Source organism: Gymnodraco acuticeps, unplaced genomic scaffold (assembly GCF_902827175.1).
Source record: "Gymnodraco acuticeps unplaced genomic scaffold, fGymAcu1.1, whole genome shotgun sequence".
NCBI classification, from domain to species: Eukaryota; Metazoa; Chordata; class Actinopteri; order Perciformes; family Bathydraconidae; genus Gymnodraco; species Gymnodraco acuticeps.
The window spans coordinates 160,361-187,521 of NW_022990548.1; the positions used below are offsets into that span (position 1 = coordinate 160,361).

The window sequence follows — 27,161 nt, forward strand, 5'->3', positions numbered from 1 at the left end:
TTATTGGCAATGGAAATCTTCAGTCTCAGGCTCCTCTATCAATGCCACAGAAAATAGTTAAAGGGGCCCTGTAGTGTGTCATATAGGTTTTTGTAAATGGTCTGCAAACGCTCAAATCCATGTGTTCCGTCCAGAGGGAGTTTCTCAATGGTTTGCTTTGCACAGAACACAAGTGAAACATTTAAGTAGAAGTCGCAGTCGTTGAAAAAAAGCCTGTTAACACTTTCATGAAGACCATAAATACATATTCAAAAGTCTGCAATTCACACTAACAGTTCACAGATTAACCAGCCTCTGACTCTGACTCTCATTATCAGAGATGAGTGAAGGGAAGCAGATTCTCACTTACAGCCGACAGCAGCTCAGCTGTCACTGAGTAATGCTGATTCTGTGAGTAACTGGATCACAGGCCAGAATTAAACTTTGCTTTCAGACCAAAGACCCTGACACATCATTATCAGGCCGAAACACGCACTGAGGATGTGACGAGTTTTCACTAGTGGAAACTTAAAGGTCACCTATTATGCAAAATCCACTTCTTCATGTCTCCTCTACATCAACATGTGTCCCCTCTGTGTAAAGACATTCTGAAAGTTTCAGGAAAAAAGATCCGCTCTCTTTTTGTCCTGATCCATTTCTATCAAAACCTGTCTGAAAATGAGCTGATCAGATTTTGGCCACTTTGTGATGTCACAATGTTTTTTAGCTTGTGTAACCATTAGCCAATCACCAACCAAGGTAACCCCCCCCCCCTCCCACACCTTATCACCTGAATCTCCTCCGAGAGCGACATTGTGTTCTTTTTAAACCAATCAGCTCTCAGAGGGGCGTGGCTAGCAGCAGCTCATTAGCATTTAAAGCTATAGACACAGAATCAGCACTTTTGGAACAGGGCTGAAACCGAGGGGATTATGGGATGCTGCAATGATCTGTTTGGTGTTTGGAGCCAAACACCTCAGAGACATGTTCTGTATATATCTGAGACCTATAATATATTAATGAAAAACAGTATGATAGGGGTCGGGGACCTTTAAGGGCATGAGTGGTGTGTCCTAAAGTATCCATTTATTGATTTATCCCATTAAATCAGCTTCCTTTCATTTATCTGTGTTTTCTTCCAGTACAATTGACATAATGTGAACTGTTTTTATCAAACCATGTGTAATCAAAGCAGTGTTTAATGGATGTCTTTTATACAGATGTGTAACATGGGTGACACTGGGTGGCAGTTAAACAGTTAAACATATTTAGTAGAGGCTAAATATAACTTTGAACACTTAAAATCAAGAAAAGATATATCCACATTTTAAATAGAAAATCTAGTCTGACTGCAAATTACTTTCCGTATTAATCTGCCCGTTTGAAAACAATTGATGTTTTTTTTCATCTATATTTAACAACGCTTGTTTTCTTCACCAACGAGACAAGTCAGAATTGACTGAGAGACAGACACACAGCAAGAGAACTATTTATACATCAGTACCCGTCATCCACTGAAGGTCATTTATTTTTATTCCACCTGCGTCTGATGAGTAATCTAAAGATTTGATCTGTGTCTCTGCAGCAGATGAGTTGGAGCTCAGCAGAGATCAGAGTTGACGCCGACTGTTTGACGTTGTTGAACATTGTTATCAGACATCCTCAGCATCCTCCCACTCACCTTCTGCAACAGCTAAAAAACACATTTAAAGGAACAGTCAGACATTTTCTCACCACATAAAATGGCAAGATTTGGGTCATGACGTATAATATATCCCCTTTTAACACCAATGTCCCAAAATATTCCTGATGTATCCTGACTCATTTATGTTGTTTGATGTCCCTGTTTTTAAAGAGCCACCTGAGAGCGATGTGAGGTTTTTCCTCTCTGTTATCTGAACTGTTAGCTTTGATTGCATCGCTGTGTTCCTGCTCCATCTGTCTGCTCCATCTGCAGCCGTTAGTGGGAGGCAGGTGGTGTCATTTTCCCACAGTTACACAAACACACCTCATCCAGAGTGACACACGGCTCCCGGCTGAACATCCTCCTTTATCAAGATAATAATACCTCAATCATGTGAGGAGTCATGTGGAGTTATGTGACCAGTTTTATCACACTAGACTAAAAGACACCACAGATATTTATAACATATTTCACCATGCAAGGGAAGATTGTTGCGCGACACATTAACAGATTAAAACGATAACACAAGCAGATTTCCGATGAACTTTTTAAGTAATTTTGGAAACAAGTAGCCCATCACTTAGTTAGATAGTACTAGTATCATGAGTATGACAAGAAACAATTATAAGATCAGACTGTTTTAAGTTGCATACAGTTCATAAGATGTGTTGTAATAGTTTCTCCAGCATAGTTGGCTGTAATGTAAACTTCCTTAGATCCTTTCTTCCTTATAGAGCAGTGCTTCTCAAAGTGTGGTCCGCGGACCACTGGTGGTCCGTGAGCGCCCCCTGGTGGTCCGTGCGTATATTGGTACAATTTCACATTTTAAATAAATAAATACATTTAAGTTTTCCGCACTATCGCGGGAATATCTCCGCAATGGAGTGAGGTTAAGTTTCACTTTCGATTGCATGATATAGCCCAGCACAACACCTTCGTCACACATGTTGCCACCTGTTTGTACAATCTTCAGGCGATTTGTAATCTGTTCTAGAAAAACGATGTGTTTTTTGATATTTGTGGAGTTAGGTGGTCCGCGAGTGTTTTTTTATTGGTTAAGTGGTCCTTGGTATGAAAAAGTTTGAGAAACTGTTAGAGTATTGTTTGGCTAATGTCTTTGACAGCATATAAGGGCTGTTGTGGGAACACAATATATAGACTTCAAAGCTTTGAGAGTCCCGTTATATTCAGAGAAAAAACTCAAAATGTCAACATTTCTAGGTTGCCAATTAATGGGGTAACATTTTTTTACGTTAGCTGAGATTATTAAATCAAAAATGTGGGAAATAAAATCTATCTAGCGAGCAATGTTATTGTCATAGTCTATGTTGCGGCAGACTTAGTTTATTCCACTGTTATTGTGTGTTTGTGAAGCCTAAATAAAGACTCAACCCTCCAAATTCTTTATACAGATGATCTCTCTTAGTTCAATAATTCAATATGTAGAGAAACACGGACACACCTGCTGTCCCGGCGGAGGAGCTTAGTGAACTGTCATTTCACAAAGTGAGCAGCAGGACATGCAGCGGTGTGTAAACAAGTTCCAAACTTTAGGAGCTTTGACATTTACAACATTTTAATAGATTTGTATTTCACTTTATGATTTGACCTTTTTTGAGAAACCAGAAATCCTTTATTTGTCCCACTGCGGCAGAATTTACATTGTTACAGAGGTGGTAAGTGCAGTTTTAGGTAAACAATAAGGACTAACATATCAAATAAAGGGGCAAGAACATGTCAACAAAGTAAAATCAACTAAGTACACATTCATGGTAAACAATAAGTACTGTAGCAGCACTAAAGAGCAAGTAAACATGTACAAGTAGTGAAGAAGCAGCCAGTAATGAATGACAAAAGAGTGTGTTAGCTGCTGCTGGTCTCTCCTGGTGCTCATGCTCAATATAACCTCTCTGCAGGCTCTGACAGTGACTCTGCAGGAGACCTGGTTCCTCAGCAGTCTGAGTGAAGCCTGTCAGTGTTTTACAGACTTTAGAGAGATCTCAGTGGTTTCCTCAGCGATGTGATGAGCCCTGACACGCTGCGCTCCGCTGTGGAGGAGTTCCTCACTGAAATATTAACCGTACTGTCAGATCAGCTGGACTCAAGTCCTGCCTGTTGTCTGCTGTGGTCTCAAACATCCAACGCTCAGCGGGACGCCTGCAGAGCTGGAGGTGATCCTGCAGATCTGTGCCGTAATATCAGGGAATAATGTGGGAGTGAGCCGTGTCGTAACTCCAGCTGTCAACGGCTTTAGTAGAGAAGAAAGGAATCAGAATGTACTTAGAAATATTAGCTCCTTACGGCATCAAGTGTAAATAGGAACTCCCAAAGTCCTCTTGCAAAATGAAAAAGTAACAACAAGTCTGATACATAAGTCTTACGGAGCGTCCACACAGCAGCGTGCGTTGACACTTGGAGGTGGGCGTATCTGAAGCTTGGGGATTTTTTGCGAGCAACGCGAGCAACAACCAATCACATGAATCTCCCGCCCCCGACATACAAAGCAATAGCAATGTTAAAACGAAGTAAACTGGATATAAAATCCCCAAACAGGCGAAAACCTACCAGTTTCACCCACTGTCTCTGCCACCTCCCTCCATGCCTCGCTCCTCCGGTTTGTATCCCGGTAGATGAACAGAGACTGATCATACAGCACCGGGTGATTCACTACCGCTACAATGAATTTTCCCTCCATTTTTTTGAATATGAGGAAATTACCTGCGTAGTCTCTCCCAGCATACACGCGGTTTGATTGGCTAGTGCTTGTACTGGCAGATTTGCATAAACGGGATTTCATTGGCTGACGCCTCCGTCGAGGCGTCAAAAGTTGAACATTGCTCAACTTTTGACGCCAGCTACGCCAGCAACGCTCCACGTCGCTTCCCAAAATGCAGTTTGGCTAAAAGTGACGTCACCCCATTCAAAGTGAATGGGCAGAAGCGTTGGAAGCTTCAACGCACGCCGCTGTGTGGACGGGCCGTTAGAGAGCCATCCTACTACGATTTTGTTGGGTGGACTTTTGGTGCTGTCACATAATAGTCTGGTTATTATAGAAAATGCCAGCACTTTACTTTATAAGAAAGATTTTAAAAACAGGAAAAGACAACACATACAAACATCCGGCACAGTGGGACGCCTGAAAAACCAGAAGAGCCGGAGAGCTGGAGGTGATCCTGCATATCTTTAATATCAGCCAATAATGTGAGAGTGAGCCGTGTCGTAACTCCAGCTGTCAACGGCTTTATAAGCTGCATTAGAGAAGAAAGGAATCAGAATTGCTGAGTTAACTTAGAAATATTAGCTCCTTACATCAAGTGTAAATAGGAACTCCCCAAGTCCTCTTGCAAAATGCAAATGTAACAACAACTCTGATTAGCTTACATACGTTTTAGAGAGCCTTCCTAGTACATGTATGTATACTGCAAGCTGTGTGGCAAGTAATACTAATGGTTCTGTCTAACACTGAAGAACAGAACAAGATCTTCAGCAGCTACAGACAAGGACTGGGCGATATTGAGAAAATCAAATATAACAATATATTTTAATCAAATACTCGGATATCGACATTGTGATGATTTTGTTGGTTGGACTTTTGGTGCTGTCACATAATAGTCTGGTTATTATAGAAAATGCCAGCAATTTACTTTATAAGAAAGCTTTTAAAAACAGGAAAAGACAACTGATAGTCTCAAACATTCGGCGCTCAGCGGGGCGCCTGAAGAGCTGGAGGTGATCCTGCTGATCTGTGATATCAGCCAATAATGTGAGAGTGAGCCGTGTCGTAACTCCAGCTGCATTAGAGAAGAAAGGAATCAAAATGGCTGAGTTTACTGGAATATTAGCTCCTTACATAACGGCATCAACTGTAAATAGGAAACTCCCCAAGTCCTCCTGTAAAATGCAAAGGTAACAATAACTCTGATTTACTTAAATACGTTTTAGAGAGCCTTCCTTATGTTTAATGCTAGCTGTGTGGTAAGTAATAATAATGGCTCGGTCCAACACTTTAGAACAAATTACGATTTTTTTTTTTTAGAGGCTACAGGCTCAGACTGGGCAAATATGGAGAACATCTTTTGTATTTATATCTATTACTATATTTACCAAATACCTGGATATCGATATTGTGACGATATTTAAGGGTTACCATTGGGGCTTTCACAAAATATTTTCACATTAACATTTATGGTAAATTATTTTTATAAAGGTTGATTTCATGACTTTAGGCGCTTTCACACCGAGTAGTTTTCCCCGTACTTTTCCCTTTTAGTTCCGATAGTTCCTGGGATTTTGCGTTCACACCAAAAAGAGAACTTAGTTCAGAGAACTTTTCTCCCCTTCTCAGTCCCTGCTAGAGAGCAGGTACTTTCCTGGGGAGAAAAAAGTTCCAATTTCTGATTGGCCGGGCGAATTGCAAACCACGGCCCGTAAAAATCGAAAAAGTTTTGTGAAGCCGCCATTGTATTTGCTGGCATTAGCATTATTAGCACCAACGGAGAGAGAATAACTTATGGCAACACAACAAAAAAACATTGGAGCGGTGGAGTGCTGAGGAGGTGTCGGCGTTCTGGCGATTTACTCGGAAGGCTTCGGTAGAAGCTGCTGGGAGTCCCAGCAGCTTCTACAGAAGCCTTCCGAGAAATCCTCGCTTCATTTGCGTAATCCTCCCTGAGGGACTTATTCCGGTGTGAACACGATCTGCTCTTTAGTTCCATAGGGGAACTAAGTGCTGGGAACTAAGTACGGCAAAGTACTTGGTGTGAAAGCGGCTTATGTGGGAAATGAGGTAAAACAGTCCGGTACGTTTAGAAAATGTCTACAAGCCTTTAAAACAGGAAAACACAACACTTACGCCACATTACAGTATCCCTAAATCGAATACAATATCTAGTCTAATTTCACCACTTTCCCATTGGTTGGGTTTTATTTATAAATCTTGGGTTGGTTCCCTCCTACATTTGCACATATATGTGTCAAAGAGAAAGTCTATATGGCCTGCACTCCCAAGATTTTATTCAGATGCTGGTTCCTACAGTGAGAACAAAACTGGGTAAAACAGCTTTTAAATATGCTGCCCCCCCCCACAGCTTGGAACAATGTACAGAAGGAGCTGAAACTCTCAGATTTAATCACTATGGGGGAATTCAGGCCCATCTTAAAGGACAGAGGACACAACACCATTGGTAGATGTGAGTGCTCGTATATCCTAAAATCGTTTTCAATTTTGCCAATTTTTAATGATTTTTAATAGTTTGTTTTATTTTGCATATTGACTAGCCATTTTATTTGTGTTTTACAGCTGTATTTTTCTGCCTGTCTTGTCTGTGTTTTATATGTTGTAACTTCGTTCATGCTGCCCTTCTTAGCCAGGTCACTCTTGGAAAAGAGATTTTAATCTCAATGAGTCTTTTACCTGGTTAAATAAAGAATATATATATATATATATAGATTGACATAATATTGATATTTTTTCCAGCTTTACTAGAGGCACTGAATCTTGATTTGGATATTCATAGTCTTTAAAGGGAAGAACCTCATGGTGTTGGTCACTCTCAAAACTTGGACATCAAGATGTAGGTCTGTAAAATTGCCCAAAATGTCTTCACATTAAATATCTATTTTTACGCATTATGTCCATTAAACCAGTATCTGCAAAATAATCAGCTTGTTTGTATTGTTTTTACTCCCCTCTGTAAACCCCGGGGTTACACGTCCCCCAATTAAAAAAAACGTGCTATAGACGGTATAATTGCAAACAGGCAAGGGGTGAAACTACTTTGGGTAGCTCTAGAAAAATCATGGAAGTTCCTTTATTAGTATTTTTGTAATTATTTGGTTGTTTTTTGAGTGCTAGCTTGTTTTTATCTGATTGTTGTTGAAAAAGGCTAAAAGTGCTGTTGCCATGGTTTTCCATTGAAACGTCGTAATTGGCTGAAAGTGTGCAAGCCTTTTGAGATTCACTTTTGTTTCAACAACTACTAGTTGAGAGTCAGATGTTCTCCTTAATGTGTGACCAGCAGGGTTTGAAGACAGACAGTTTGCAGATGTTTCCCAGAACACCTGCGGGTGAAAGCTTTTCCTCACTGAGCTGATGAAGAGCCTCAATGTTGATCATTTGTCTCCTTCATCGGAAGCTGCTGATGTGTGTCTGTTAGTCCTGATATCGTTCTCCTCTCAACATTCATCTCCTCCAACAAGCTTCACTCATTCAGACTTTAAACAGAACCACTCAACCCGTTTCTCTATAATACATATGGACACACACCATCCTTAAGATATTGCTTCTCCTGCCAAAAAAGCTTGATTGGGTACAGTGAGATCTAAGAGAGGACTAGTTTATATTCCTGAAAGGTATTTCATACTTTAAGGTTGTCGAAATGTGTCTTTAGAAATGGATGTTAATTTGTTTGAAGTGTTTGAAGTGTTTGCTGTGCGTGGTTCAACTTGACTGAAAAATGAAAGGGCAGAAAGAGACAAATCTACCTCTGAGCAACAGTTCAATAAGAAAGAAAGAAATCAACAGACATTGATCAAACAAACTGGAAGATAAGCATGAAATGGTGTGGAGATTTACACATGAAAATGCTCTAACCCTAACCCTGGATTTAACAGACTATTTGTTGCTTAAACAAAAACTATTATTTAAGCTTCACGTCCCAACAGCAATCAATAAATCTAAATGTGCTCTCTCTAGTAGTTGGAAGCATTCAGGGGGGTTTAGGGTTTTAAATATTAAGTTTACTCTTGCAAGTTTCTCCAATAATACGCACCCTAACTTTAACTCTTCTCTTTTTGAGCCAAAACTATTTTAATTGTAAATAATACATTTTGTGTCTGAATTAATCAGTTTTTGTGTCTGTACCCAATATTGAAGGACAGAAGAAGAACAGCAGTAGGACAGCTGATTCGTAACTTCTACGACAGTGTATGATTACCTTGTATGATCATCATTGAAGTTAGATTGGGGGGGGGGGCCTTAGTATTTAGTGGAAGTCAACTTTTGACCTAGTTTAACTTCCTGTTTTTGAGTGTTAAGAGTCTGACAGTTTGTCCCTCTGAGGCTCCCGTAGAGACCGTATTGAGGCAGTCTGGAGAAATCTTTTGGCTTCCCATTTTTGATTCACACAAGGAACACTGAAAGAAACTGAGTATTGGATACTAACCCCCCCTCCTCTCCTCACACACACACACACACACACACACACACACACACACACACACACACACACACACACACACACACACACACACACACACACACACACACACACACACACACACACACACACACACACACACACACACCTGTCATCTTCCTGGCCCACAAAGTGGCTGAAAGCCGCTGGAGGCTGATGGAAAGCGGTTGCTATGACAGCCCGATCCTAGGTGGGAGTTTGGGGCATTAGCATAGGGAGTGTGTGAGCGTCGTAATGCTTAGCGTGACATCGGGACGGGATCTGAGAGGAAGGACAGAAATAGACGTCCATTTTCTCTCCGGAGCATCCTCCATTTGGAACCGTGACACAGCGGGAGGTTTACCATAATTAATAATTATGCGGTTAATCAAAGTTAAACCGTTTATTTGTTTCAATAGAAAGTTGTGTTTGCTGAGATCCTTCTGGTTCTGGAGAGATTGAACCAGCTATGTTTGTAATTAAAATAAGATTCTGGTTTATTTCAACCTGTCTTATTCACCAAGATCAGGTCATGGCAATAACAGAACGTTGTTTTTTTGGTGTAAAACACCGATACAGATTGTTGTTTTTAAACATGAATTAGTCATACTGCTGAAGGAGACACGCCTCCAGTTGCTGATAATACCTCTTATAGTCCTAACAATGCAATTTAAGAATAATAACATGACATTAAAGGTGATTTATATAAAAAATGGATGATAAACAGTAAGAAATAACGGTACCACTTTCCAATAAGACTACCCTTATAAAGGGTTTACGAATAGTTTGTAATTCATTTATTAATTAGGTTGTGAACACTTTATAAATCATTAATAAGCTTTTATAAGACATGAGATAAACAGGGCGACTGTGACCGGTTGCTTGCCAAATAGTGAGCCCACATTTATCTGTCCTGCTAAGCCTTATATTGGCTACCTAACTTACTTCGTCTCCTTCGTCAGCCAGCATCCTTGGTATCTGTTGTTCACCGAGTTGATTCTCGCTAAGTAGCCACTATGAGGCTTAAGTCATCTTGCCAAATAGTGAGCCTGTGTTGATGTATGAAAACTATGTTAGAACTGGTTTATAAATGGTTCTTAGTGATTAATAAAGTGTTTACAACCTAATTCATAACCTATTTTGAAACCCTTTATGAATCCTTTAAGGGTAGTCTTATTGTAAAGTGGTACCCAAATAACTGTGGGCATCTGAACAGCTGATTTCCTTACTACAGTAATTGGCCGGGACAAACCTACAATGCTTTTCAAACTAAGAAATAAGAAAAAGATTCATTGTTATACCACACATTTGCCAAATGTACATGAAGTACGTAACATTAGTAGTCAAAGGGACGAGGTAGTGCGGCCTTCTCTCAATGAAAGGTTGTGGGTTCGATCCCAGCCCTGTGCTGTTAACATGTCGATGTATCCTTGGGCAAGATATGAGAATGTGTGTGAATGTTAACTTACTTAAAGGTGCGGTAGGTCATTTTGAAGAAACCAGCTCGAGTGCATGATCATTTGAAAATTCACAACCGGAAAAAATCTCCCACTTCCTCACAGAGCCCCTCCTCCAACACACACGAACGCGCACATGACCAATGAGGGCACGAGATAAGTTTGTGCACAGATGGAAGGCTGACAGGCAGGTAGACCATCCAGTTACTTTAGCCGGACCGGTGAAAATGATTGGTCGTGCTTTTTACAGCGCCACGCCTTCCACAGATGAATTTTTTTATGTATTTCTTGTCAAAGCATTTAATATATTCATTGCTATCGGGATGTTAAGAGCATTCCATGGAATATAACAAAAAGTGCTTCTGAAATAAATTACATACCCCACCTTTAATTTAACATTCGATTAAATGGCGTTGCTCTGAATGAATGAGGTCTGAATGGCTGAATGATGAGCGCTTTGAGGGGTCGTAAAGACTGAATAAACGCTATATCAATACAGTCCATTTTACCTGCAGTCTGCGTATATTGAACTTTTATAAAGTTTCCTCTAACCCAACAACTCACAGAATGACTGATTTAGTTGTTTCTGTAAATGTGGTTGTTGTGGCGTTATGGTTGTACTGACTTTGTGCTTGCCATCTGCGATTTTTAGAGAACCAAGGTTTTGTTTTTGTACCTGATCTTCTAAAAATGTCAGTAAAAGCACTGTTTGAGGATGTGAGCTGGTATTTGTGTGTTCGAACAACTGCTTGTTAAAGATTATGGATAAAAAAAAATCAATCAAATGAGGAAATGATTTATGAAAAGATTAGTTCAAGAAAAGCAATATAATAGTTTGTTTTTGTTATTATTTGTTTTGTTATTTTAACTTTTACTCGTAGAGTTTGTACATGATACTTCTCTAATAGGTTGGTAAGATGTGAGGATCTTTATTCATGTTTGTGAATGGTTATGGATCCCAGCACATATTCAATGATTTGAATTTTTTAAGTGTATTTGATAGTATATTTTTTACAATTGGCTGCCATTTTTTACTGTTATTATAAGAGTGTGTGCTGGTTGCTTGTTTGTACCTGATACCTTTCTAAAAGGTCAGTAAAAGCGTTGTTTGCATCTACAACGTGAGGAGGATCTTTATTTGTGTTCGAATTACTGTTTTTGAAAGGTTATAGATCCCAACACATATTCAATAACAGTTTTGCTAAAGTTTGTAGATGATACCCCTCTATTAGATTGGTAGAAACACAGTTTGTCGACGTGAGGAGGATCTGTGATGTCGTAGGAGGTGTTGAAACGACTTTGTTTGCGAATATAAAATCATGCAGCTGTGAAATCTTCCCTAATTTTTTATCCTGTAAGATAAAAACAAACTCAGCGGGGAGCCTCCGGACCTGGCTCTGGTTCTGGACCGGCTGTTGCTGTCTCAGCGTTTGCTCGGCGCCACACTGTTAATACTCTACACTTTAACTTTAGTGATATTGAGGGATTCTGACACTTCAGTCTGAGCTGCTGTCAGTGTCTTCACGCTGGATGATAGTTTCTGCTGCTGCTGGATGACGGGGTCGATATCGATCCGGTGGTCTTTATGCTGACAGGTCTGAGGGGGGGTAGCTGAGTCAGGGAGGAACTGCAGTTTGTATTGATGAGCCGAGACAATAACTGCTGGTGATCCGTCGATAGACACAGAGACACCTCTGCACAGTGATGTCAGCTCTCACTCTGAGAGGGAGTAACCGATGACTTGAGGAACAGGAAAATATTTGGTTTCATCCACAACATTTTTAATATTTGGTGAACGTTGTTCCAAGATGGAAATCAAAGACGGGCAGTAAATATCTTTAACCAATCAAAGTTTTGGGAGCATTTCAACTATAAAGCTCCATTTGCCACTGCTATTTAAAGGGGCCCTATTATTCTCATTTCCAGGTTCATATCAGTATGTGTTGCCTCCACTGCAGCACCTCTTTTCACCCTCTGTCTGAAACCAGAGCCCAGTCTGCTCTGATTGGTTAGCTGGCCGACTCTGTTGTGATTGGTCAACCGCTTAGAGATGTCCTGCCCCTATCACGTAGAATGTGTTGGATTACAAAAAGCTTAAAGGGCCCCTTGAGAAATCTTTGTTTCGTCCAAAAAACGATCTATTTTTAGTTTACACAAACTCTGATCATTGTTGCACGAGGAGTACTAAGAAAAGTGAAAAACAAGACAGGCAGGCAGTAAATGTCTTTGAAATGATCAAAGCATTTTAACTTTAAAGCTCCATTTGTCACAGCTTTTTAACTTTAAAGCCCTTTCATGCTGCATGGGTAGTAGCATTGTTCTGGTGTTTTTGTTGTTTACACCAAGAACATTAAAAGACAATAGGTTAAGGTTAGTTTGCTGGTATTTACATTTCAAACATGCATCTTTATGGTTATTAACAATCTGATATTAAACCAAAATAAGCTGTATTGGGAGAAACCACTTAAACACATACAGTAACACCCCCATACGACCAAAATGGAATGAACCTGATCCTAAAGGAGTGCAACAAATATATAATTTATAAACTCTTGCTGATATGTTATGTGTGTTGTATGACAAAACCTCAATTCAGGCGACTCTGCATTTGTTACAAAATATTGTTGTTTAGTTGTATATTAATATTTTTTAAATGGAAGTTTGTCATTTCTTTGGTTTTAACTTATTTTAGTGATTTGTGAGTATGTGTTCAGAAAATGTTCTTGATGTTGACTTCCAGTGGTGCTTTGTTGTTGGTTTACAAAAGCACAACATGTTGTTTTCTAACCATATTCGTACCACAAACACTGTGTCCACAGAAAGCTAAAGCTTTGAAATGTACAGATGAGGGACTGACAAATGTAACTTCTGATGCAGAGCAACATATGAAACATGTTCAGGCTCCTATGAACCACAGAAGCACAAATACACTTCCTAGTTTCAAAGCTTTCATCAGGAAGCGAGTTTTAGTTGAATTGATGTGAAACTTGTAAAGAGCAGCTGCTGCTTCTGTAGCCGCTGACAGGTTAAAAAAAAGAAAAGGAGTCAAAAATATAATTCTTCAAAGAGGAAAGCACTTTGCCAACATGAGTTTATTTTAAAGCAAAGCAAACCTTAACTGAGCATAACAAATCCTAATGAATGTCTTGAGTCTTGAAAATCATAAAACGACACTTTATTTTGAAAAAAACTCCAGACCTTACAAATTATTTAATGCACAAAACAACATTTTTGGGTTTGACAAAATATATAAATACACATATTACACATTAAAGGGGACCTATCATGCAAAATGCACTTTTTGATGTCTTTTATACATAAAGATGTGTCCCCGGTGTGTCGGGGAACTCACGCAGCTTCAGAAAATAAAACCCTCTCTCTTTTCCTCCGTACCCAAATCTCTAAAAACGGAGCTACAAAGGAGCTGAACCAGATTTGCGTCCGATATGACGTAATATCTGAAATGTGGACCCACGGCCCTATCAGAAAGTAGCTATCATAAACAATGCACGACTGTTTTGGACGTAATATGGTCGGTGTTTACATTAGCATCGCTAACACTCAGAGCTAACCTGTACTGGAGAGCATGTGTGTGAAGAAGCAGGAAATAAAAAGGAACTCACCTTGTGGTATAACCGGCAAGAGAGAAAGCCTTTGAGCTCCAAACTGTTTCAGAGATAATCCTTGATAATCCATGATATGGCGTTTCATCACGGCAGCATTTAGTTTAGACAGTAGCTGCCGGTCCCGCATGAGCTCAGACCCCTCCTTTTTTATCAACTTTTTTTAAAGCTTTATTCCCAAAATCAGCACTTTTGAAACAGGAAGTGAAATAGAGGGATATGAGGCATGGCTAGAATGGGTGATCTGTTTGGTATTTTGCGCAAAACACTTCATAGACATGTTTTTTATATATTTTTATATATCTGAGACCTATGCTATTGCCTACAAATAGCATGATAGGTCCACTTTAATATCATGCCAGTGGGATGACCTTGTGATGTATATTTAAAAGAATAGCTTACTATATTTATTTGCCGTGTTTTGTCGATAAAACAATAATCTAAATGTTCTTTGTCTTTGTTCACAGCGTTGCTCTACGCCACCATCTTCGGTAACGTCACCACCATCTTCCAGCAGATGTACGCCAACACCAACCGTTACCACGAGATGCTGAACAGTGTGCGAGACTTCCTGAAACTCTACCAGGTCCCTAAAGGCCTCAGCGAGAGGGTGATGGACTACATCGTGTCCACATGGTCCATGAGCAGAGGCATCGACACCGAAAAGGTAACGCCCAATCACCTGCATGCAAGATAAAGCATGCTGCACTGTGATTGGTTAGCTTTGTTTTGGTCTTTATTGGATCATTTACTTCAGACTTTAAACATGAAATGATAGGACGGAGAGACTTTGTGCAGCTTTTCAAGTGAAAGTGTAAGTAATGGTTACGGAGTGACACACACTGGTATAATTAATGTTACTTTCAGCACCTAGAAGTCACTAATGTTAACAATTTAGAAAGCTAGTAAGCACTTTTAACATAATGCTGGAAACGCAGGGGCATAATAAGAGGAAAGAAAAGAGGCTGTTGGGAATATCCTCAGACATTTTATGATATTGAGAAAAAAAGTCTAAATTACAATATATTAACGACCAACAACATTTAATTGGCTCTGCTATTTCTGGAAATATCACTAAGCTCCATAGTTTTTCTCTTTTCTCTTCACTGTACATTTTACATTTATATATTCAGTCTAATATTTAATATTCCATCTGTCACATACAAATATAACACCTTGCTTTATATCTTGTTATTGTTCATTTGTAACTTCAACATGTATATTTTCTACTTTCTTGTTTATTTATTGTCTTTTAATTTGTATTGTACAATACCATGTCTTGTTATGCTGCTGCAACACAAACATTTCCCAAGTTGGGATCAATAAAGTTCTATCTTATCTTATCTTATCTTGCAACTTGTAAACTTGAAGATTTCTAAATATTTTTCTAATTGCATTAATCGGGCTCTTTTTCTGGACCTCTGAAGGTGGCCTTACTGTGACCTCAGTCTGACCTCAGTTAGTATAAGTGTTAGAGAAATGACTACGACAATACAAAAAGTGCACAGAGAAGTGTTTACGCTGCATGCCACAATCACTTCGGCTCAAATATCCCTGGGTCTGTGTATTTAACTGAAACTTAGGCTGCCCAAAAACATATATCACATTTCCACACACTCAAATCCATGACGCCACCTGAAGATGAATATGGAGTTCACAGCTTTCACTATCTGCCTGGTGTGACCTTGCATTTGTAAGGGAAACTTCTGCAGCAATGGAGAGTCAGGACTCAGAGAGACACGAGGAGAGTTGGAGCTTTGATGTCAAACAATGATGTTTATTACAAGTCAACGGCTGGAGAATTCATATCAAGTCACAGCAGCAAAAGGTTCTGACTGCACGGGTGGGTTGTCATGTCAATTCTGATCAGCCTCTCTCTCGATAGACCTTTTAACTAGTTTACAAGTCAAATCCACATATTGGGGATGGGCGTAAACATCTGCAGACACAGGAGATGTCTCTCACATCTGTGGAGCTTAGAAAGCCAGCGTTCTCACAGTCGTAAAACCCCCCCCTGTGCCCACCAGGTTAGGCCATAAAACCTAGTATCAACATACGACTGCATTAACACATTCCTTATGGGAGTAAAATGTCTACACACAGAATAAGGTTAAATATCTTAGGAGTAAGGAAGAATTATTCTTTGACATTTAGGAGTAAGACAGAAATATTCCCTTACAGCATTGACATTCTTGGATGATTCATAACATAAAAAAGACAGTATTTTATAAAATATATGTATCTACTGTTTGAAAATTGTAATTTATATATTTTAATAGATAGGAGTCAGCTCAACATTACTTAACAACTTTAATAATAATAATAATAATAATAATAATACACTTTATTTGTATAGCACCTTTCATGCACAAAACAGTCCAACGTGCTTTACAGAAAACACAACAACAATATTAAAATAAATACAGAACAAGATAAAACATCAACAATGATCCTAATGAAATTCCCTTGAAGTAAATATTTGACCTCAATATGAACTTATTGTGACCTCATTGTGACCTTATTGTGACCTCACTTTGACCTCTGTAGGTGCTGCAGATTTGTCCCAAAGACATGCGTGCGGACATCTGTGTCCACCTCAACAGGAAGGTGTTCAAGGAGCACCCGGCGTTCAGGCTGGCGAGCGACGGCTGCCTGCGGGCGCTCGCCATGGAGTTCCAGACGGTGCACAGCGCGCCCGGAGACCTCATCTTCCACGCCGGAGAGAGCGTGGACACACTCTGCTTCGTGGTGTCGGGGTCGCTGGAGGTCATCCAGGACGAAGAGGTGGTGGCCATTTTAGGTGAGCGTCTCAGAACTGTAATAAAGCTGGTTTTAGAAATATATTCAGGTAAATGATGACTGAAGGGTTAAGGGTCAGTTTTAGATTAGAGGAATATAAAAAACATCCGACAAGTTCTGCTGCAAATAGTTTTTTTCACTAAACGGAGATGATTTATGGGTTTTAGTTTTCTACTCAGAGTCGTTGTTCATCTCGTATATTAAAAGCCAAATGTAATGCCAAATGTTCATCTGAAGTTTATTTATTTGTTTAACTACTACTAGATTAACAACCAAATGAAAAAACAAGCAAACTGATATTAGAATCCACAGAATAAAAAGAAAAAACACTTTAAAATATATAATGTATTTGTATGTCAGTAGTTTTTACTTCATCTTAAGAAATAATAAATCTTAAGAAATAATAAACTGTACAACTTTAGAAATCAAACATTAAAACCTAAGTGCAAAAAGTCCCTGATTCTGTAAATAAACAAAACACCTCAAACTCAAAGAAGATTTTCATAATCAAATGATGTTTGCCCTACTAAATATTGTTGAACAAGGTCTTACATCGGGTCTTCCTACCTTCTGAAAAGAAAGTTTAGCTGTCATTACTAAAATAAGGTCGCATTCACACCAGCCTTGTAAAGTCCGGTTGAATCGAACCCTGGTGCGTTTACCCGCTTGGTGCAGTTCGTTTGGGTCGGTGTGAACGCAGTCCGAGACCTCCGAAGTGAACTAAACAACAGGACGCTGGTCCGCTAAAAGAGGTGGTCTCGGAACGCTTGCTAGTGAACTCTGGAGTGGTTAATCGCTGGTGTGAACGCAGTCCGCACCAAAACATAGGAAGCGTAGTATTTACGAGTCACAAGAATGCGGATGTCTTCCAAATCTTCAGCGAAAGAGTCTTTCAAGACATCCGCGGTTGTTTAGTTAAAGAGTGAAGCAGAATTAAGTGTTGAACAGTGTCGTGTAAAGTAAAAATTCTCCGTCAGCTACATAAAAGTAAGAACACCTGTCGTCGGTGAAACCCCCTCCTTACTGCAGAACGTCTCTCATTATGTTATAATGTTTTTTAACGGACGTTGTCTGATTATATAATCATATGCGCGGGCCGCTAGTGTCTGTTGATCTCCAGATTAACAGCAGCATGAGAATAACCTGCCGAAAGTGCCGATGCTCCATGGCGGAGGCTCCGGTAGAAATTGCCGGGATTTGCGTTTTTACCCCCTTAATGTCTGACCAATGGTTGAACAGCATTTCCGTGCACATGACTTGTGTTTAAACTGTATAGTCCGTTTGAGTTTTGCCCGTGTGAACGCAAACCGAACCTTCTGAAAAATGAAACAATGTAACAAACTGTCGTCTGGTGTGCACCAGAAAACGGACTATTAGGTGTGAATGCGACCTAAGAGACTTCTTGTCAGAAACACAGTCCAGTCCCTGTGCTCACACTCGTCCATCAACACTTCTCTAAGGTTTATAAAAGCCCCTTCATCAGGAACAAATTGAATTGTCAGGTTTTCAGACTGAGAGTGAGATGGAGAATTGAAGCCGTGCACCGTCTGATTCCTACAGGAAACACCTGAGCTCTGAGACAGACGGTGAACCCTGCAGAGTCACCTGCCAGCCACACACACACACATACACACACACACACACACACACACACACACACACACACACACACACACACACACACACACACACACACACACACACACACTGCCGCCTCGCTGCATCAAAACAATTCCTTCTATTTTCAGCATAGTGCGTAGGAATCCTGCTCCAGATCTCTCATTAGCAAAGCATCAGTTTTATGCATGCAGTGTTTTTTTGGACTGAAACATGCTGCCAGTTTTTTTGTCGTGCTGATGGAGGGAGACAGTTCACCGGTTCAGATGATGGAGGAAGCTGTCGAGGCGGAGCAAACAGCCTTCAGAGTCATCACACTATTCACTCTGCTTGATCACAGCACACTGATATATATTTACAGTATATGTAGATTTCAAAATATATACATACACAGAAATATTGAAACGGAGTGCTTAAATAGCTGTGAGGCTCTATGTCTGTAAAACATCAACATATTAGATAAGTTAACATGGAAAGTCATTCAGACATTCAAAGCTGTTGTAGCATCTGATGCCTGAATAGAAGGCTAATATAAAACACGTGATGAAATGACATTAAAATACATTTAAAACAATATAAAAACAGGTTGGTTAGTTTGGTTGAAAAGTTGGTTAGTTAGTTAGTTAGTTAGTTAGTTAGTTAGTTAGTTAGTTATTTGGGTTTATAAGTTAGTTGGTTAGTTAGTTAGTTAGTTAGTTAGTTATTTGGGTTTATAAGTTAGTTGGTTAGTTAGTTAGTATGTTGGTTAGACAGTTGTTTGGTTGGTCAGTTAGTCAGTTAGTTAGTTATTTGGGTTTGTAAGTTAGTTAGTTGGTTAGTTAGTTAGTTAGTTAGTCAGTCAGTTTGTAAAATGGTTAGTTAGCTAGTCAGTTAGTCAGTTAGTTAGTTAGTTAGTTAGTATGTTGGTTAGACAGTTGTTTGGTTGGTTAGTTAGTTAGTCAGTTAGTTAGCAGTAAATAACTATGTTTATAACTATGACAGAAATACAACTCAACTATAAACAGTATGAACTGTATGTATGGATATAAACACTTTGAAAAGTAGTATAAATATTGAACTCACTATAGAGATATATTGACCCTATAATATATACGTATATATTAACTAGCTGACGTTCAACAAAGAGTATGGGATTAATGTGAACATCTAGCATTATCATTATCTATTGGTTTCAGACAGAGGGTGAAAAGAGGTGCTGCAGCACAGGCAGTATGAGGAAAATAAAGAGCTTTTTGAACATTAAAGCATGGAGACATGTCACAGTAGAGACAATAAATACTGATATGAACCTGAATATGTCCTCTTAAAAAAACAGATACAAAGGGACAAGAAAAAGGACATATTTAACACTATTGGATTTAGATGCCCTCTGCCCTGGTCAAAACTTGCCTACCCATCCTCTGCTCCACCATTGTTAAAATTATCAACTCCTCCCTGGAATCAGGCAAGGTTCCCGCCGTCCTCAAGATAGCAGCTGTCACCCCCATCGTCAAAAAACCTGGTCTCGACCCCGAGGACCCCAGCAACTTCCGGCCGATCTCCAACCTTCCTTTTCTTAGCAAGATCATGGAAAGAGCAGTTGCTGCCCAACTCCACCATCATATGTGCGACTATGAGCTCTACGAACCCTTCCAATCAGGCTTCAGATCCAACCACAGCACAGAGACGGCCCTTATTAAAATAACCAATGACCTCCTCATAGCCGCCGATTCAGGCCTCGTCAGCATCCTTATCCTCCTGGACATCTCCGCCGCATTCGACACAGTCTCCCACACTATCCTACTCAACCGCCTATCCGTCTACCTTGGCCTCTCTGGTACAGCCCTCTCCTGGTTCCATTCCTACCTCTCCAACAGGCAACAGTTTGTGACCATCGGAAAATCCAGCTCTCCCCCAGCCCCTGTCAACCAAGGTGTGCCGCAAGGTTCAGTGCTCGGCCCCCTTCTATTCAACATCTACATGCTCCCCCTCGGTGAAATCATCCGCCGACATGGTCTCAACTTCCACTCCTATGCCGACGACACCCAACTCTACATCAGTACCAATCCATCATCCCAGCTACCCCCACTGTCACTTGTCAACTGCCTCCGCGACATCCAAGCCTGGATGTCAAAAAATCTACTTAAACTCAACAATAACAAAACAGAGCTCATGGTTGTGGCCCCAAAAACACTGCTCCGGAAGGTTGGAGATCTGCTCCTCACCATCGATGGCGGCTCCATCCACCCTTCCCCTGAGGTTCGCAGCCTGGGCGTCACTCTGGACTCCAGCCTCACCTTCAACTCCCACATCAGGTCTACTGTCAAAACTGCTTTCTTTCACCTACGAAACATCTCCAGACTCCGGCCCTCTCTCCCCGACCCCGTTGCAGAAACATTAATTCATACCTTCATCTCTTCTCGTCTGGACTACTGCAATGGAGTTCTGTTCTGTGTCACCAGCAAAGCCCTGGACAGGCTCCAGTACGTCCAGAACTCTGCAGCCAGGCTCCTCACCCACACTAAGCCCTGGCAACACATCACCCCTACCCTCATCCACCTTCACTGGCTCCCGGTCAAGTCACGCATCCAGTACAAACTCCTCCTGCTAACTTACAAATCTCTCCACTCCCTAGCCCCTCCATACATCTCTGACCTCCTGCGGTCCTCTGACAAAGGGCTGCTCTCCATCCAGCGCTCCAAGCTGAAAACATTTGGCAACAGAGCCTTTAGTGTCGCAGCCCCCACCCTCTGGAATTCTCTCCCCTGTGCAATCAGGAATGCAGACACTCTGGACACCTTCAAAAAACACCTCAAACACCATCTGTTCACTCAGGCCTTTGGCCTCAACTAATATACAGTACTCAGCAACCTGTTCCTGTTTTTGTTTTCTTCAGCCTGTGTATCTGTATGATTATTATTACTTTTTGTTTTGTTACTTCCCATTGTAAAGCGTCCTTGGGTTTCGTGAAAGGCACTATATAAATTGAAATTATTATTATTATTATTAGATGTCAGTAGCAGCAGTCTGTAGAAACTATAGCCGTAATGAAGATATTGTAGCAGTCAGAACTAGTGGCTCAGTCAGTAGGGGCTTGGACTGGGAGCCGTAGGGTAGCCGGTTCAAGTCCCCGACCAGACCTAAAATATGGAGTGTGGACTGCTACTTGGAGAGGTCTCAGTTCACCTCCTGCCCTGCCGTGGTGCCCTTGAGCAAGGCACCGGACGCTGTACAATAGCTGCCCACTGCTCCTAGTACTAGACTCCTGGTACTAGGATGGGTGAAATGCAGAGAACACATTTCACTGTGGGTGTTTCTCAATGTCGAGGAAGGCTGCTTCAGAGCCACTATTTCAAGCATACTACGTCATCGAGTGCTGCCGAAGGACTGTTCCGATGTCCAGCCCGGCGTACTTCCTAGCGAGAAATTTCGAGGCTGTACATGTACATGTACTCCGCGGTCTTAAAATCCCCACAATGCTTTGCGCACGGACCAATTTCCCAAAATCTGTGGTGGAAAATGTAATGCGGGGCCTCTCATATGACGCACACTTGTTCCACTCTTCGTTTTCCGAATGCCAGGAAGGATTCTTGCCTAGCTTCTGAAGGAAGTGACTCGGAAGACATGTGCTACCAAGCAAGCGTCCTCGACATTGAGAAACACCCTGTGTCTGCATGTGTGACCATTAAAGAGGGTTTCATCCCTCCCAATTCTATCTTCTATATATTTTGATAACTCTCTCTGGCTGCAGCTCAACGGTCCAGCTGCTGAGAGGAAATGAGGCGAGCTGACGGCCTCTCAGCGACTTGTTTCTGTCCTTTTAAATATCTGCTTGGACTTCCAGATAATCACCAGAATATAAATGTTATCAGCAGACTGAATCCGCTTCAGTTCCTCTCTGGATAAATATTTGGACTTCCTCTGCAGATCTCCGTCAGAGCCTCTGGTTTCACATCTACTTAAGTTCCTCTTTCCACATGTTTTCTTAAAGCAGCTGCATCAAAGCTCCTCTTCCCTCTGATGAATGAAGCACTCGGCGGCTTCATTCATGGCAGCGTTCATCATTTTGACCTCTGATGTGTCGTCATTTACCTCTTTATATGCTGGAGGGGACGGATGATTGTGTGGATGGAAAATAAAATAAACAGACGGAGCTGTTGCTCAGAGAATGGAAATGAAGGATTTGAAGTGAATCTATGTTCAATTGTCGCTACATACACACTGTGACAAATGTAAACTTTGCATCCAACCCATCCTAGTATTAGAGGCAGTGGGCTAATATAATACAGCTGCCGAATATCAGTGTGAGAGACTAGTACCTAGCTTTTTTATGATGAAGATTATTAAAGCTCAGTGGAGATGGAGTTTTTTTGTTTATGTTGCCACCCCTGGTTTTGTTATTTTATACTATTTAGACCTTTACCCTCGTTTAAAAAATGCTCACTTGTCTGTAATCACTAGCCTCGTGGATGTGTTGTTATGTTTTGTCCCCTTTTAGTTCGCTAGGTGTCTCTCAAAGTACCTGGAAACGACGACCCTCTGGTTTCCAAGCCAAGTCGGATTACCAAAGAAATCTGTCTCAACTCTTAATGTTCATTTGGATCAGATTAAAAAAACACAACTTCATCTGATATGTTATTATCTAACATAAAATTGAACTTCAAAAAGTCACTTTTATCACCTGTTACTAAAATATAAGAGGTTCCTAGACACAAACCATTCATTCTTACTGAAGCTAATTTCTGGATATATGCAGGAAAGCAAGCAACTTGATTATTTCACCACACTGGCTACTTTCTTCAGACTTTTTTCAGACTATTGTTACACAGTGTTGATAACTTGGCTTCTTTCTTGCAAGATTAAGCAGCTTTTCAGACACTCTTATGGAGGTTATTAGCACGGGGTTTCCCCCTCTCCTCTCTAAGTAGGTGTGGAGCAGGCAGGATGCAGGAGTGAGAGTTCATATAATATAGTAACATACCTTTAATTTCTTGTTAATACATACTATATCGTTTAGTAAAAATAAATAGATACATGATATAATACATAGTTTCCGATGTGTCTTCTATACTATGATAGGCCTACTGTACATATGCAATATGGAATGTTTTCTTCTTCTCTGATAATAATGAGCATTCAATTGAATTTACATCAAAGAAAGTTAAGAAATGTTCGTGTATGCTGTCAATTATTGTCTGTGTGTGTTTCTGCAGGTAAAGGCGACGTGTTTGGTGACGTGTTCTGGAAGGAGATGACGCTGGCGCAGTCGTGCGCTAACGTGCGGGCGCTGACCTACTGCGACCTGCACATCATCAAGAGAGACGCGCTGCAGAAAGTCCTCGAGTTTTACGCCGCCTTCGCAAACCACTTCTCTCGAAACCTGCTGCTCACCTACAACCTGAGGAAGAGGGTGAGTCGGCTCCTCATCACCCTTAACGCACAGATTTACTACATGTAAATACATACTACATTTTAAAAAGTATGAATCAGCTGTTAAAGTAATGTTTAACAATTGGTTTAACAGAAGAAAAAAAACTGCTCAATTCAGACCCCAAATGTGGTTTTATTAACATTTGCATTGTATGGACCCAAAAGAAGAATGACTAAATGACCCAAACCTCCATTACTTTTCCATACATGACAGGAGAGAATACTGCTAGATTTTACAGTCCATTCAAGTATTAAAGACCCATTCAAATATTCATAGTGACATTTTTCTTTGGCCCCTTTGCACTCCACTTAGCGGTTCCATTGAAGAGGTTTGAACTGACTAACCTTTTATTTTCTATTGTGATGTTTAAAGATACATTTTGTTGCATGTTCATTCCAGCTTGTAAGAGGTATACGTGTGCTCTTGACCCTGGAGCAGGGACTTCTTTCGATTAAAAAGGACCTTATTGTGCTTTTTGGGGTTTTCCCTCTCCTGTAGTGCAGGTTTTGGTGCATGTAAATGGTCTGCAAAAGCTAAAATCCCAAAGTTCCCTCCAGAGGCATCTCTCCCACTCGCTCCCCCCCCTGCCCTCCATAGGACTCCTTTGTTTACTTCAGGAACATAGTGACATCACAATGTAACAATGAGCTTCTATCGGCTAGTGTTCCAATAGCAATAAGAGTAGACTGCGCTCTCATTTAAAAATCTGAAAGCTCTTTTTGAACATTTAAGCGTGTGAACATCAAAGTCAAAAGTCTACTTTATTGTCAATCTTTCAGTTTGTGTGTACAGACAGAGAGATCGAAATACCGTTTCCCACAATCCCGAATATAAAACAAATATCTATATAAAAATATGTGTGCAATATTTATATATATATATATATATACAAAGAATCAAAGACACATTTTTACATGTGTACACTTTTAGACTTAAATAAAAACACAACAATCAATATGTCACAGTAGAAGCACAACATACAATTATGGAATCTGAAAAGGACCATTATGTCATTTTTTTAATCTGCGATAATTCTTGTTGAACTGTTGCCATAGCGTTATCTTTGTCCCATTCTTCCCTTTCATTTCTCAGTCTGATTGAACGACTGTACAGCGTTTTTGTTCTTCACGTACAACCCAAACACTGCAAACAAAATAACATCTATTTGTAAAGAGGACTTTCTACTACCTTAAAGCACGAACGATCATTTCAAATAAAGACTAGTCCTCTCGGCCTTCTGACTGAACGCAATCAAGCTCTCTGAGGAAGGAGATTACACACCATTCAATGATGGTGCTTATATACACTCTGGAAAACCTCAAGAGCGTCCTTTTAGAAATCAGCAGCCACTCTTGTGTCTGTTATTGAGGACTCAGTCATAGAAAGATCAAAAGTAAAAACACCAAAATGCTGCTAAAATCAGCCCAAAGTGACGAAAAACACAATGGATTTCTGAGCGTGTGCGAGTCTTGTAACCTTGGATTCCCTTGCCCCTCGGTGTTGGAGTCGTCTGTTGTTTTTAACGATGAAACCTTACATAAGCGGCTTTGTTCCCGACTCGTCCTCCTCCTCGGAGCACTTGCGATGTCGGCTGAGCCAACAGTGTGGAGGCGGACGATGACAGGTGTTCACACCTCAGCTGCAAACACACTCTCTGCTCACTTTAACCCTGAAACCCTCTCGAAAGACAAACATGGGAAACGTTGAACACAAGTCCTCTTTATTACTGTTTATTTAATGTGCTCTAACCTGAACTAAGTCAGTCGGTTGCCAAATGTGGATTGCCATTTAGTTTTTCCAGCAAAAGACCTAAACAAATGTCCACAGACGACAACAAAAACGTGCAATAATAAAATAAATAGAATATATGCAAATCACAATAATGTAAATTAAAGGTGGGGTAGGTAATTCACTTCAGAAACACTTTTTGTTATATTCCATGGAATGCTCTTAACATCCCGATAGCAATGAATACATGAAATGCTTTGACAATAAATACATAAAAACATATCATCTGTGGAAGCCGTAGCGCTGTAAAAAGCACGACCAATCATCTGAGCCGGCCCGGCTAAAATAACTGGATGGCCTACCTGCCTGTCAGCCTTCCATCTGTGCACAAACTTATCTCGTGCCCTCATTGGTCATGTGCGCGTTCGTGTGTGTTGGAGGAGGGGCTCTGTAAGGAAGTCTGAAGGAAGGGGCAGATTTTTTTCGGCTGCGTACTTTCAAATTCTAGGGCACTCGAGCTGGTTTCTCCATTCTTACCTACCCTACCTTTAACAGACATCATTATAGTATAACAAGAACATTGATAAATATCTCATGCAGAAATATACAATAAATAGTAGTAAATAAGAATAAAAATACCTAAACAAATCCAAAATATGTAAATTGACTTGTTGGAGATGTCGATGTTAATTGTCAATACGTTTTAACAGTGAGTTACAAGCTTGTATAAAAATAATCATAGCATAAATGTGATTTTTCTTGGTGTGATTATGCCATGAAGTCTTCTTCTTCTGTGTCATTATGAGCAGCAGACAATATTAGTCGTCCTTGAGCTTAGGAAGGTCGATTTAATAAGACCTTCCATTGATGGAAACAACAACAATCAATACAATGAGTCACAGATTTCATCAGTGATCCATTAACTCAGACAGCCAATATCCAGACTAACGTAAATCCACTGGAGGCCTGACCTCAGTTTGTACTCAATCTTGTAATTTAAATCCAATTTAAGTAAAGGTCAAGTATCGCAAAAAACAGGGTTAGAAATATTGTCAAAAATGATACATACTAAATTGTGTTTCTGTGAGTAACACTGAGTTTCACAGATATTCTTAATACAGGACATTTGTAGAAAAACTGACCTGAAGTGAAACTAACAGCTGCTTCAAAACCACAGAAACGTTGTTCTTGTTTTATAGGAAGTGGAAACACCTGATGTGTGACTGACACCTGCATAGCTAAAGTCAACACACTTCTGCTTTCACAACACCAAACAATTCTTCTTCTTCTCACAACATGTGAGATATGAGAGAGAAAGACACTGAGACACGTTATAAGTGGAACAAAATCCAGGTAAAAAAGCCCTTTTCTATAAACGCTACAAACAGCTGCCTTCCTTGAAAAAGCTTTACTGATGTAAAGAAACAAATCAGAGTAATTAAAAGTAAGTTCAGACAGGAAACAGCTCCCTAAAAATGAAAAATAAACTCCAGCCTAACCAGGTTTAGGGTCTAAATGGACCAAAGTCTACCGCCAAGATATTTGTATATAAGGATACTATTTGTTTGAATAAAACTGGATGGAAACAGGAGGGGACAGCTAGGAATTAAGACGAGGTATAACACTCTGGGCTGTTAGCCATAAGTCTCTCTCTCTCTCTCTCTCTCTCTCTTCGCCTCTCTCTCTCTT

General features: G+C 40.3%; 1 protein-coding gene across 2 annotated transcripts in view; it reads left to right on the forward strand.

Moving 5' to 3' along the window:
* The window catches only part of LOC117553434 (potassium voltage-gated channel subfamily H member 1-like), a gene marked incomplete at its 3' end in the record, with an annotated part of 56,851 nt that extends 33,128 nt beyond the window's left edge, over positions 1 to 23,723 (forward strand). For both annotated transcript variants that reach the window (XM_034227352.1, XM_034227353.1), the window contains 3 exon segments: positions 14,386 to 14,585; positions 16,466 to 16,718; positions 23,527 to 23,723. In XM_034227352.1, coding sequence (XP_034083243.1) covers positions 14,386 to 14,585; positions 16,466 to 16,718; positions 23,527 to 23,723 — 650 coding nt within the window.
* Positions 23,724 to 27,161: the final 3,438 nt, after the last annotated feature.